The sequence below is a fragment of the Trachinotus anak genome, unplaced genomic scaffold (assembly GCF_046630095.1).
Source record: "Trachinotus anak isolate AG129_WGS33_773 ecotype Australia unplaced genomic scaffold, CSIRO_AGI_Tana_v1 ptg000016l, whole genome shotgun sequence".
Lineage (NCBI taxonomy): Eukaryota > Metazoa > Chordata > Actinopteri > Carangiformes > Carangidae > Trachinotus > Trachinotus anak.
Window position 1 is genome coordinate 18,453,939 of NW_027273867.1, and position 14,055 is coordinate 18,467,993.

A 14,055-nucleotide genomic window follows, 5' to 3' on the forward strand; every position below is an offset into this window, starting at 1 on the left:
TTGTTGTTACAAGGTGGAGAGTCAAACAGTGAAGTAGAAAAAGTGGTTTCCTACGCATTTACTGTGTTTAAGTCAGAAAACTGTGCAAAAATAGTTATAAAATACTTTGTGAAGCTAAATCTGGTTGGTATCACTCGGTTTTCTTTTGAGTATCACCTAACTTTTACATGAGGTATACACAAAGAATGTATAATTAAGCTGGGTGAGTTCATTCTGTTGCAGTAGCACCGTCTCTGCTGTGGAGCAGCGAAACCGGAAGAACCAGTTGGTCCTGCAGGTTGGCACTGAGTAAGAAACTAAATCACACCAGTGACACCACAGGTTTTTTTCCCTCCCACTTTATTTTCTGCATTCTTCAAATTATCCACATAACCACAAAAAACCATTCAGAGACACCACACTTTTTTTTTTGGGGGGGGGGGGGGGGGGGCTGATACCAAAATTGTCAAATTCAGCATGGAATAGTTGATCTTTAATGATTTGTGATTCATGTGGAAATACAATCCAATACAAACTAGAGATGATTTGCTGTGACATACTTGTCAAATACATACTTGACAAATTTGTGCGGTCTCGATTACTTTTCACGGTCTCCAGACACAACATGATTGATTTTAATCACACTCTCCGCATATATACAGTCAAAACCAGCAAGATAAACAAACATATCTACCAATATCAAAAATATAACAGGTTAAACACAGGGTTAATGGAGCTGTTGAAGTCCAAAAAAAAGAAGGTTCACAGATACTGCTAGACAAAAGCCAAGAGCCCCATTTACATTATGTCAGCTACATGCTAATGAAATGAATGCAAAGCCACTGGCAATAAATGAAATGAATAGATATAAGAAATGTTTATTTAAGCTTTAAAATCATATATTGGCTTTTGAATATTATGATTCTAAAATGACAATACAGTGGGTCAAAGGCAATAAATTAAAAGAATAGTTGGACAATTTGGGAAATTAATGTACTGCCCTACTTTCATGAGGCTAAAGCCAGAACATGGTTAGCTTAGCTTGGCATTAAGACATGAAATGGGGGAAACAGCTAGCCTGGTTCTGACTACAGGTAACAAAATACAACATCAGCTAATTACTACAATTTAAAAAGGTGCTAGTAGATGGATTCTTTTACCCCCAGACAGAGCCAGGCTCGTCATTTCTGCCTGTTGCCACTCTTTATGCTAAGATAACTGTCTCATGAAGGTGTAGCTTCGTATTTTCTACAGCACATTTTCCAAAGTGTCAAGCTACTCCCTTAAGCCATAGCAAACAGCACAGACTGCCCTAGACTGACGTTGCCTAACGTGTCACTCAACTGCTGACACAGCCTTGTAGCAAAACTGGTCATTCAAGTTAACTGCAGAGAAACCTAAATCATGTCAGTGTTACACAATCATTTTAGACTTTATATTGTCTGTCCGCTAAATATTTTACCATCTTATACTCAAATGAGGGCTGATAGATCTAAAAATGCAAAAAAAAACAGAAAGAGGGAATTAAATTGTTGTTGTGAGTAGTACAATACACCTCAAGGATATAACGAGAGAAAAAAAACAAAACAAACACGAGCTTTGTAGCTGCAAAACCACATAGCTCATGTCTGAGGAGAGCATTTGATTTAATCCTGGTAGTGCTAGTGTGTGTATAATATGTAGTGTGTGTGTGTGTGTTTTGTGTGCATGCATTGTGTGTCATCCAGTATCCCCTATATCTTCTGTCAAACCAGCACGTTAGCCACGAGCAGAGCTGTGATGGTGGCCAAGGCGAGGCTGAACCCGGAGGCCCCTGGCAGACCGGGCGCAGCATTGCACAGGTCAGTGGAGCAGCAAGTCTTGGTCATGGTGTAGACGGTGGCATTGGAGCTGCTAGTGGGAAAGGTCACCTCTTTGGTCTTGTTGCAGTCGGCCTCTGCTAGACAGCCCTTCATTGTGATATTCATGAAGCTGGCTGTGGACAGACGGCAAACACGCAATCACTGTCAGGGTCTATTGTTCATTGTGTTTGTTTGTGAAATGGCTGGTTGGGGTTTCACACTAGAGGATAGAGGAATGTACTGATACACTTCAAGTTGTGAAGATCTTGTTACTCCAGTTATGGTTTCGAGGTTTAAAAAAAAAAAAAAAAAAAAAAAAAGTAAAAGAAGTAACACTTCCCCTTAAGCTCCCTATTTAGCAGTTACAACCAATATATGAACATTCAATAATTGGTTTTTGTGACACTCTAATGTAATTTTAGGCAGATACAAGGACATATAAGTGCCCTTGTATGTGCCCGACAATACCTGTGCCAGATATTTGTCAGCAATTATAACTTTTTTTTTTTTTATTTTAATATAACCATGTTTTACTATATTGTCATTCATTATCTGTTTGTACGTCAGTGCTCATTTATGAGTGCACACAGGAGGGGATACACTCAAACCTGCTTAAAACTACATTAAAGTTAACAATTTATTCAATGTTTATACACTGCTTATAAATGCTAAATATGGTTTTTTCAACCAATAACAGGAATGAAAAGATTCATCACCCTACCTGTGTTTTTGCAAATTTTAACCCCTTTAAAGAGGGTTAGGCCCTAGGAAAATAAACTCCCTAACCGTTAGGGAGTTTATTTTCCTTCTTGTCAACAAATCCCATGTTCCTACCAAAGAATAGTCTTAAAAGGCTTCAGTAATTTTGTAAGACAACTGGGGACTTTAGTTTTTAGCAATCGCTACTCAAACAGAAGTATATCGAGCATTTGCTGGGAACTGTTTTCAGCTACAGATTTAGTTCTCTAGCAAGTGTTTACAACGGCGACAAAATAAACTACAGTGTATGTGTTCATCATGATGACAGTGTTGTGTTTGTGCAACATTGTGAGTCATTTGTCTTTTTAATAGTTGCTGGACAATTACTGTAGACGGTTAACTGTTAACATTTCTTTTAGCTACCTGACCATTTCAGCTGTTGAACCATTAGGCCTACCTAGCTTACTATTTCAACTCTTTATTTTTAGCTTAACCAACTGTTTATTCTTAGCTAACCATTTCAGTGGTTTGTTTTCAGCTAACCATTCAAACAGTTTTCCATTACTTTTAGCTAAAAATAATTTCAATTGGTTTATTCATTACTTTTAGCTAACATAATTAACTTTTATTACATTTATCTCTTTTTCAAATATTTGTTCGTGACTTTCAGCCAAGTATTTCAACTGTCTTCATGAATATAACAATTCAAACCTCTCATTCATGACTTTTAGCTATTTCAACAGTTTTTTTTCTTAACATTTTGCTGACTATTTAAACCTCTTTGTTCACTTGCTAACTAGTTTCACATGCCAACAATAAGTCATAATTCATGAAGTTAATGTGTTACAACTAACTAATTAGTTGAGGTAAACCACGAGCTTCCACATACCCACTGGGGACTGGATTACCACCCCTGAGGTAACCCTGGTTGGAAATAATTGGCTTAAGACTAAAACTTTAGGTTGAGTGACTATTGAGTAATCAAGTTATTGTTCCAGCACAATAAAAATAATTGTCTCAACTTTTAATGCTGGAGAGCTGAGTCATCCTGTTTAACCACAGTGATACAGATTTCGAGAATGTAGCTGACGGGGTTTCGTGTGAGTGTTGAAGGATATCATCTTAAGCAGAATGTTGTCGAGTGAGATTTTTAGCCACTGAGCTCCTTACCTGCTGTCCCAACACCACTGAAGCAATGTTCTCCTTCTGCACATTTCTTTTCGGTAGTTATGCACAGATTGAAGAAGCCAAGTTTGCATTTGTAGCACTGCAGAGCTTGGCCTGACATCAAAAGAAGGTTGGAGGGAAGGGGAGGCAGGGAGATACGGGAGGGTAAGGAAGAAGAAGAACAGAATCGTATAATTAGTGTTAAGAACAGGGTATCCTCGGTATAATTATGATTTGATTCTAGTAAACACTTCTTATGTTTATTTGGTATCTAGGACTGTTTCATTAGCCACCAACCCTTCAGATGATTAAGTCTGGCATGTTGGTTATGAGATACAAAATATCAGTGACCAAGGATGGAACCAGTAACCTTTGAAACGGTTTAACTGTTGTTATTGACTTACTGCTTTATTTGTTTTATATTGTAATTCTACCTCTGCCACTTCTCTTGACTGTTAATCTGTTCAATGTCTGTCATGGGAAAAGTTTCTTCCATTTTTTTCACCCGACCTTCCACTTATCAACTATTTCAGCAAGATAAAAAAATAAAATAAAATTTTTTTTAAATCCTTCTCCTAATCTCATGATTAAATTGCTCTCAAATGACCAGAACTGCTTGGTTATCAATTTTTCCTACCATTAAAGGGGTTTTTTGTGGAGTTTTCCCTGTTCCAAATTGAGAGCAATTTTGAGCTATATAAATAAAACCGGAGCAATTTTGCCCATTTAATTTAACAACTGTGACGAGTTTCCAGACACAGAAAACAAACTACACACTAAAGATAATAGTGCCCTGTGAGGAACTGTGTGGAAGTCTGAAGTCAGTTTATAGCCAAAGCATGCTGACAAAAGTTTGAATTACAGATAAGAGGTCTAAGAGGTCAACTCAGGATTTTCCAATACAACTCTGAGTGTAAGCTGTAGCGGCGCTTTAAACCATTGCACTGTATTCAGCATACAATGATAAATGTGAAACACAGGGAATAAACATGAATAATTACAACCACACAGTAATTACAACATAGTAATTGTGTTACTAACTTCCATAGTTTAGCCTAATGTTTTAGCAGTTTGCATGCAACATGTTGTGTACTTTTCCATCTGTACCAACATCAAGTGTCACAAGCATATACAGTATTTCAGTCAGTTATGTCTGCGTTGGGTTTTGGATTTGACATATATGCAGTTCGGCATGTACTGAAGCAGTACGTGTTAAGGAAACACCTTTATAATGGCCGCGTGAGTTGGCTGAGCAAACATTTATGAAGTCACAGACAGCGGCTATTAAATTCGCTTTCAAATTTTAATTTTTTTATTGTTATTTTTTTAATTGTTCAGAACAGGTTTAACAAAAAAGTTACTGTCATATAAGGTTATGTTAAAAAGAAATCCTATTTTTTCTAATAGATTTAAGACAAACTGCTAAGTGCTGTCTGTTACCATGGTTACACCAAGCCTGAAGTAGGGTGGACATTGCGAGGCTGAAACACTGCAGAGTGTGTGACTCAGTGCTGGGGAGGGAGGGAAGATATTTAGCACGTGAAGTCAACGCTATTGAAACAATCCTTAGAAACCTGTCACACCAGTTTCACCGACCAGAATTGTTGCCAAAAGTCCACACAGATCACAATAAAGTCACCATACTAAAAAAAAATAAAATAAAAAATAAAAAAATAAGTCTCTGGAAAAGTTTTCTTTTCTTGTTTGTTTGAGCAAAATTAATTCAGTTTAGTTTACTCACTGTTGTTGTCACTTGGATATAGATTTTGCAGCATCACAGCTACAAGCAGTCTGTACTTTGTGCTTTAAAAGGGAACCTGCAGTCTAAAATATATGTTGTAGTTTTGTGAATTTGAACCAAACCTCTTTAAGATGAACGGCAGAATAACTTAAGACTAAGACAATAATGCAATAATGATAAAAACTCTTAGCATTAAAGCCCAGATGGAACTGTTTTTACACTTAAAGATGAATAATCACACAGTATTTGGCTCCTGAAGCATCTGATAAGTCATCACGAGGAATGCTGTAATCCAGTGTTTTGGGGTCCCAACCCCTAGGTAGTTTTGGTAACTAGGTGATCTAAAAAGTTGCAATAACAACAACAAATTTCTGCTACACAGATGTATGATTATGTTAGGGACTCTTGTCAGTTTTTTCTTTTCATTAAACATTCATTGATTCATTCATTCACTGATTCATTCATCAGGTCATTGATTGTCAAAATAGCCAATGTTTAATTTTCAATCCATTGAAAATTAAATGTTTTAGTTCTAAGATAATTACCTAGGGTTTAGTGTTCAGTTGAATTCTCAAACTGTCAATTCTTACAAAACAGATTTTACATTTAAATATGGCCCTTTAAAATAATGAATACTTTCATATGCAATATTTAGATCTCTCACATTACATTTACAGAAAACTAACATGTAAACCAATTAAATAGCAACCTGATGTGACAGATTATAAATGTCACAAAGTAAACCTATTTGATATTGTCAGTGAACCCTCATATCAATCACAATCTAACAGGATAATCCAAATTCTTCGCCTCAGAGGTAAAAACACACCCCATACCATTTCACACAAACAACTCCACACCCTGTCCTGCAGTTTTCGGTCACACCCAAGCTCAAGAAGAACTGACAATTTTTTTTGACAATACCTCCTTTCTTATTGGCCGAATTATATAATCATAACATTAAAATATGTTCTCTCTCTAAGTAAACAAAGATTTCTTTATCTGGGAAACAAAATGCCCTTTCTGAGAACAAGCCACCAAAAATAGATCAAAAAAGGGCCCTTCAAAATATCTGACTCAGTTTCTTTCATGACCCTGTGTACTAAACTAGCAAACCATAAAATGACAACACATAAAAACTGTTGCAGTATCAAGTGGCTCCTGTGCTGCCACACCTTGCAGCAATTGAGCTCGCTGCAATGCTGCCTGCCCTGTTACACATAATCACATGTATGAGGTGCTGTCTGGGAGGAATCAAAAGACTCAGTCCAACGTGACCCTTCAGGATATTGAGTCATCCTGTTTGTAAACACAACACACACAAATCAGTGTTGCTTAGGACATTTTTTTCCTCCTCCAGTATTTAAGCACAAGAGTTCATTGTCAAGGTCATGCAAGGATTAGTGAACAGACCTAGAGCCAGAGCCTCAGTTTGAAGTGACTTAACATTTTCATTTGAAAGTAAATCAAACAACTACAAAATAACCATAAAGACATGGAAAATGACACCAGGGAGACTCAGAGTCTGGCTTTGAGTGTCTTGCTGTCTGTGCCCAGGAGTGCATCGTCTCGTAGTCTGTCTATGGCCAAGGTGAGGAGAGTCTAATGCAGTCTGGAGCTGAGGTCACATGGGAACAGTAAAACTAATGATGTTCAATTGCAGCAGACCGTTTGTTCACTGCAGCAGAAGTGTCTCAACGTATAATTAGTCGTGTCTTCACCTGTCTTTATTGCAACAAAACGTCTACACAACAGCACATTTCCTTCAAGGACATGATCTGGGTAAAAGATGCAAAGCATATATGAGAGATGTGCGCGATTCGTCGACGAAATGTTTAAAACGTGGAAAGCGGGACACATAACATCTAGTAAAACTAGCGTAGTTTGGCAATATTTTGATTCAGATGTTGTATGTGGCCTGTGTCAGAATAAACTGGCATATAGCCACACCACATGAGCAATGAGTCACCAAATTCAGCACAGGCATGTGTAATGTAAGAAGGCTGCTGGCGGTGGCCCTGCTAATGTTACACAGGGGAAACCAAAATCACATCGTTTACTCACAGACACTGCAAGTCTGCTTGGTCTGAGAAGGTAACGCAGCTCACTGTAATATTTACATAGAATATAGGAAACATGAGACAGTCACAAATATCCCTATTGCACACCAACTTCCAGAGCAGTGAGAAAGAAGACAGTCATCATGGTAATTTCGACTTTTATGAGTGTTTTTGTACTTTTAGACTAGTCGACTAGTCTAAATTTCAACTTCTGTTTATGCAACATCCATCCGTGGCATATCTATAAAATAAGAGGTGGAGTCAGTTTTCTTTTGACAAGACACGACAGGTAGGCAGAGGAGACTGGCACGCAAGACGCAGTGCTTTATATCTGCAGGTTCAATTAGTCACAATACAGATCACTGCTCAGATATCAGGTGAGATATTCACTGTTGTCAGTGCAAATTCTTTCATGATTACTGGAGGCATTCTTCTTCTACTTTGACATTACATCAGTTGCAACACTGTCAATACAGGTGCACAAGGAGGGACATACCTGATCAAAAGCACGCACAGCTTCCCCAGAAGGGAAAGTCCCGACCAGTGAAAATTGTCTTTAGAGTGGTGGTGCAAGCCATCAGATTCCTTACCTTCACTCATATGGCAGGTTACAAGGTACACCAACTAAAACTAATGCAGACTAATCCAGCAATAAAACCTAACTCCATCAAGGTTATAGTTTTGTTGTAGTTTTCATTGATATACATGGGAGTTTCAGATGTCACCTTCTTGCCTATTAATTGTTCATTTAGTGCTAATAAATGTCAAATAGGAGGACCCACTATAACCTCAACTCTGTGGGGAAAGTGTGACCAACTTTTAGATTGTTTTAACTTGTCTTAACTTCTATTTTGTATTTTTGTGATGCGTTCATGGCTTTGTGTTTTTATCTTGTGTTATGTTACAAATAAATTGGCTGATGGATAGAAATGTAAGATGGGTGGTTTAATCCAAGAAAAAACATCATATTTTATAATATAATCAAACTATCGGCAAAATGCATTGTACCTACAGCTGTCAAATGCAATGGATTGTATAGTTTGAAATTTAGTGGAGTAGGAGTAGAGGGAAAATGTAAATACTGTACAGTACATGTGCTTCATAACTGTTCAACAGTATTTGAGTAAGTTTATCAGCCTTACAAAAGCAGAGAAAAACAAACTACCGAAACAATGAACATGAAAAGATGTGTTTGTTTTGTACTGCCTTCATTGTACTGCTTCTTAGGTTGATTATTTGTACTCAAAAGAGAAGACAAAAGATCATTTATAATAAAGAAAATACAGATACTTCACTCTATCTTCAGAGAATACAAGGAGGAATATATTACCTACAATCAAATTATTTTGTTTGAGCAAATAAGATCTTTGTTATGATCGTTTAAAAGTTAATAGGGTTCATTTTATCTGTTTGCTATGTGTCCGATTCTGATGTTAATGTAACTCAATTATCAACAAATGTTTTAGTTCTACATTTTAGCTTTGCGTAGGGCTGTGAGGGGTTATGAGGGCTGAACTCATTGAACTATTTACAGCCTCAAATATGTAGAAATACCACCGTCTCTAAACAAGAAATCTGAAATGAAGAAATTGTGCCAACAAAAACATTAGGAGTTAGTAAAATTAGAAAAAAAAGTTGCTTTTGAGGATGATATCTGAGGCGAACTATTCTGCCTAAAACTAAGCCAATACCATCAATGCAGCTGGAAAAAAAAAAAAAAAGTGTTTTAAACTCCACTTTGACAGCAAGGAACATGTTTGAGTTCTCAGGTGTGGCACACTACAAATAACCCTCAGTGAACAGTGTCAGCCCTTTACTGCCCTCTATTGCCCATTCACTCACACACTTCAATTTCCTACTGCACAGACATGTTGAGGAACCTAAAACCAGAGGGGAAAAACAAAAAGAGGAAAGCTAACAGCTCTCATAAATTAATTTTAAATCCCGTTAAATCGAATACCAAGTAACAAGAAAAGTGATTTTCTTAGAATTACGCCTGGTATTAGATGTGCTGTTTTCTCCTCTTATCAGTGCTTTGGGGAAAGTTGCTGACAAAGATTTACATCTGTTGGCATTAGGTTTAAAAATTGTTTCTCGTCAAAATAAGTGTTGTTTCCAGTCAACACTTGTCATTAATTCAAGATGAGTGTATCCATGTGTGGCCAACAGAAACGGCTGAAAAACAATAAAGAGTGACTCAGTTCAGTCTCCCACAAGCGTAAACCCATCTTTACAGAGCCAGTTCAGCAATAAAGGCTCAGTTTTAGACAGCTTTGTGTTATTTCTTACTGTTTCAGTTCACTGTTGGGAACGGGAACAAGTGGAAAGGAAAACACTGAGTAACACAAGCTGAAATTAAACTCACAATGAGAGTCATGTGCTACAACACCATCCCACTGTGCACACAAAGTTAAAATGAGATGGCAAGACATTAGATGAATATGCAACCAGGTTTATGTAATATAAGGGTAAATATGCCAAGACGGCATTCAAAGCTTCCTCTGGATAATTATGGTCCTCAAGCTACAACCTCAGAAATGAGGTGTTGAGCAAATATTCTCCGTTTGAATTTGGATGTTCAGTAAACTCTCAGTCACAATGGCAACATCCTTGAAGGATGGGATTAACCAGGCTCATGGGAGGTGTAGCTGGACGAAATGTTTTGAGATGTTTGTTAGAGACTAGGAGTCTTGAAATCAAATGTTTCTCCGTCAGACTGCAGCAGAACAAGTTTGCAAAAGCATGAGAAAGGTGGATCTTGTATTTCATACCAGTTGATACCATTTTTTTTTTTTTTTTAAATGTAAACCCTTTCTTTTCTTTTTTTCCAGTGAATTCATCATCAAGGTCAACCCAAAAGGTCAATTCTACATCACAGTGACTACATTATTTAAATATTGCCTTGGTAAACCCTAAAAAAAAAAAGTGATAAGTTAAAGTATCTCAAACAAACTCAAAGATCAAAATGTGGCTCGCACAAATTAAAATCACCTCCATTTCATTATCTTGTTCAGCCAACATCCTCTCAAGACTTTATCCTGCACGCTCCAGAAATGTACACCTTGACATCTGGATTACGAAGAAGCTGGCAGTCACATTTTTGTCTATTTTTATGGTGGCTGATGGTTGGGGAAACCTCTCAGCAGCCTGTAACATGTTGACTTCAAAAATCAACCAGACCACCATCTGATATTATCGACCTTTTCCCGAGAGCAAACACACCCACAGAGACAGATTTAACCGTCCTGCTCACTTGTACAGGGAGTTGTAAAACCTTAGTCTGTAATTATCTCAATTTGTGAATCACTCTTCTGTCACAAACAACTATTAAAGTAAAGGACTTGTGGGCAGAAGTTATCACCTTAAAGTGTAAAAAGCAGCCAGGATGGGAAAATATGTCCCACTAGAAAGGGTGTGGGTTGAAACAGGAGACCAAAACAACAGAGCTGAGGAGACCCTGAGGACAAAAATTGATTACAATAGCCTCAAAACACAATGGCAGGAGAACCAATGTCCCTGCCCAGATTGCAGTCACTCTACAGAGGTGGAATCTGAGACTTGAGAACAGCCTCCAGTGTTACAAGGTGAGGAATTTCTCATGTAATGGCTGACGGGTTTGGACATGATTCAGCCTGGAAAAAAAGAAGCTCCATGTACCACAAACAGTGGCCCCACCCCAACCTGTAATAACAGCATTAGAGTGAAGCCTGGGATGTGCTGGAAACTCTGTTTCTACTCTGTTCATCTGTGGGAACCAGTAAATCATTCTGCATTTTGTTGAATCTTACACGGTAAACATGTCTAATAAGTCCTTTTCCCGATCAATCACATCCATAAAAATATTGGGTGAACAATGGCCAGGTTCAGGACAGTGTGTTCGTATTTCTTGTTTTATCCGATCAACGGTTCAAAACTCAAAGATATTCAGTTTACTGTCGGATGAGATGAAAAAAATCTGCATATTTGATAAGACGATATCAACTACCAGAATAGTAAGCCAAGTAATAGATTAACTGACTAATCATTTCAGCTCTGATCTTGTGGGATATATTTTTTATTCATCACTTTCGCGAACTATTTCAATGAGTCCATTACTTTCGACTGTTCACCCACACTTTAAACTAACTAGCTAAAGCAACAGTTTATCCAGTAGTCTTAGCTAACCATTTTAATTGTTGTTTCCATCACTTTTGATTAATTAAATCAACTTTTTTTTTTTTTTTTTTTTAATCACATTTAAAACTATCCCAAATCTTTAGAGATGGCTGGTGGGTCTTTCAGATGATGCTATGGCAAAGGGCTTCACTGTTTTATCCAATCTGATGCAGTAAAATGAGTTCTCTAAGTTTTATCCATTAAACTAGATCACACCCCACAAAACCAGGGAAATGTGATATCATGATATGACAACAGTTTTTGTGCCTTTGTGGTGGGCTTCATTCTGCAAAACAACTTATCATTCACTGGTCCTCCTCTGGGTTTATTCTCAGATTTGCCACAAAGGTGCCCACACCATTGAGGCCCCTGCCCTGAGGAATAATGTGAACACACCCAGTCAGACAACAGCCCCAAGCTCGGGGCCCTCACTACAATGTCCCACCCCAAAGAAAGTCAAATATTCACTTTTGGCTTCCAGCAAAATGTTTGACACATGCAGATCCGTGTTGCCGGGGAAAAACACGTCATGGGAAACTTAAAAATAAAAATTAGATCATGGAAAATTTAAAGCTCCACGCAGAAGCAAAATCATGAAATGAAGCATAATCTGATCACTTAAAACTTGCAAAAGAGAAATGCAAATTCTGAATTCAGCAACGCTGCAGACACCGCTGTGGTGTTTTTAATGGAGACCTGCCACCACAAAACACACGCACCAAACCTCATGTAAAAAAACGTAGATTTTGTCGGGGAAAGCTATTTAAACAGCGTCTCCGTAATATGAAGCCCACTCTAATAAATCCCGTTTTAAATGTAAGCTTTACAGGAGAGGTGCTTTAAAAGGACAGAAAACGTTTTTAAATGAATAAATCATAATTTAGAGATGTATCTTACCGACTGCAAAGCAGAATCCGACTGCAAAAAGTTGAAGAATAATTCTGTTCATCTTGGAAAAAAAGACTGTGAGGTTACAAACTCGACTTTCAGGAGATGCTGCCTGTTCGCCTGTGAGGACTCAGACCGTTATAACTTTGATCAAACAATTTTTTTTTTTTTTCTCCGCCATTGCTGCATTTATAATCTTCCACCTCCCAACGAACGTCACCGTTATCCAATCAGAGGAGGTCTTCATGGGCATCCACCCAGGTTGATCTCTCCCACCTGAGCGTCACGCCTCAGATACACAGTTGCGGGTTATTAGTTTCCATCGGGGAATTGAAGTGTGGGAAAGGTGGGACATGGGGAATTGTTGCGTTTGTGTGGTGCTCAAAAGTGATTTTCATGGTGATGTTGTCGTGTCTAACCCTTCATGTTACATTATAATGTACATATATGGATTCGTAGTGTTTTGGTTGTGCGTAAAAGTGACTTATATGGCGCCTTATAACCTTATTTTAATCAGTGGTGTAAAGTAAAGTGCATTTATTCAAGTGCTGCACTAAAGTACAGTGTTGAGGCACTTGTACTTAAACTGAGTATTTCCACCTTATGCTACTTTACACTTCAAATTGGCTACATTGATTTGACAGCTGTAGTTTTTCCAGAACAATTATTTCTAAAAATCCTCTCAAGATGTTAAAAGACAGACAAAAACATGGTACTTATATATTTGCATCATTACAAACCAGAAAAAAATAAATATCTACATGAGCACACCTAAATACAACAAAAAAGACTGGTGGCTCGAGTAACAGCAAACAGATCACGTTAATTATCATCGTAACACCAGATGGAGAACTTCTTACTGAGAATTTTTATTTGTTTATTTTTGGAAAGGGACAGTTACAGTGACATAACTGACCTAATTAAGATAACTACTGTTTGCCCTCCTGGTGGAGTTACACACTGCACCTCTTTGCTCAAAGTGAGTCAGTTGAAAGACTCATATCTCAGGGCATCATCGCCTGAAGCCACAAAATGTTCTACAGAGGATTTACTGTTCCTCTTAAATCTCCTAACAAGTAGAAAGGTTAAAGGCTGTTAAATAAACAAAATGAAAATGAATGTGTGTGTGTGTCCAAATCAGTTCAGTGAAGTTTTAAAGCAGGAAATTTGTCTGGAAAGATTTTTGTCACAGTGTGGACATGCGTTTCCCTTTGCTCTGCTTCTTGCTCCATAACAAACTAAAATGTTGGACAAGAGTACATTTCTGTTTCTCCAGATACCAACTGGCGTCTGTCCGGAGACCTATTTCTCTTCTTTCTTAAAGCACAACAGGGTGGTCTTCACACACAGTGAGGCAACAGTTGGTCATTGTGTTGGTCCCCAAAAGGTCATAAAGTGTAAACTTATGTTTCTTTTGTTCCATTAAAAACACTGAATTTTTGAGTCCACTGCCCACTATCCACTTCCTCTATGTCGTCAGTTTCATTCTTGATAGCTTCTACATCAGTTATTTAAAAGGAAGGTC

General features: G+C 37.7%; 1 protein-coding gene across 1 annotated transcript; it reads right to left on the reverse strand.

Annotated features, from left to right (window-relative positions):
• Positions 1-417: 417 nt before the first annotated feature.
• Positions 418-12,723, reverse strand: LOC139634087 (sperm acrosome membrane-associated protein 4-like). The gene is made up of 3 exons (XM_071500337.1): positions 12,540-12,723; positions 3,690-3,800; positions 418-1,954 (listed from the first exon to the last, which is right to left on the reverse strand). The coding sequence occupies exons 1-3, from the start codon at positions 12,589-12,591 to the stop codon at positions 1,725-1,727; spliced, it is 393 nt and encodes a 130-aa protein (XP_071356438.1). The 5' UTR covers positions 12,592-12,723; the 3' UTR covers positions 418-1,724.
• Between the last annotated feature and the right edge of the window lie 1,332 nt (positions 12,724-14,055).

Coding starts and splice junctions, on each gene's coding strand:
- LOC139634087 (XM_071500337.1), bottom strand. CDS start 12,591: ATGAACAGAATTATTCTTCAACTTTTTGCAGTCGGATTCTGCTTTGCA. Junction 3,801..12,539: donor CGGATTCTGCTTTGCAGTCG/GTAAGATACATC, acceptor TTTTGATGTCAG/GCCAAGCTCTGCAGTGCTAC. Junction 1,955..3,689: donor CAGTGGTGTTGGGACAGCAG/GTAAGGAGCTCA, acceptor GTCTGTCCACAG/CCAGCTTCATGAATATCACA.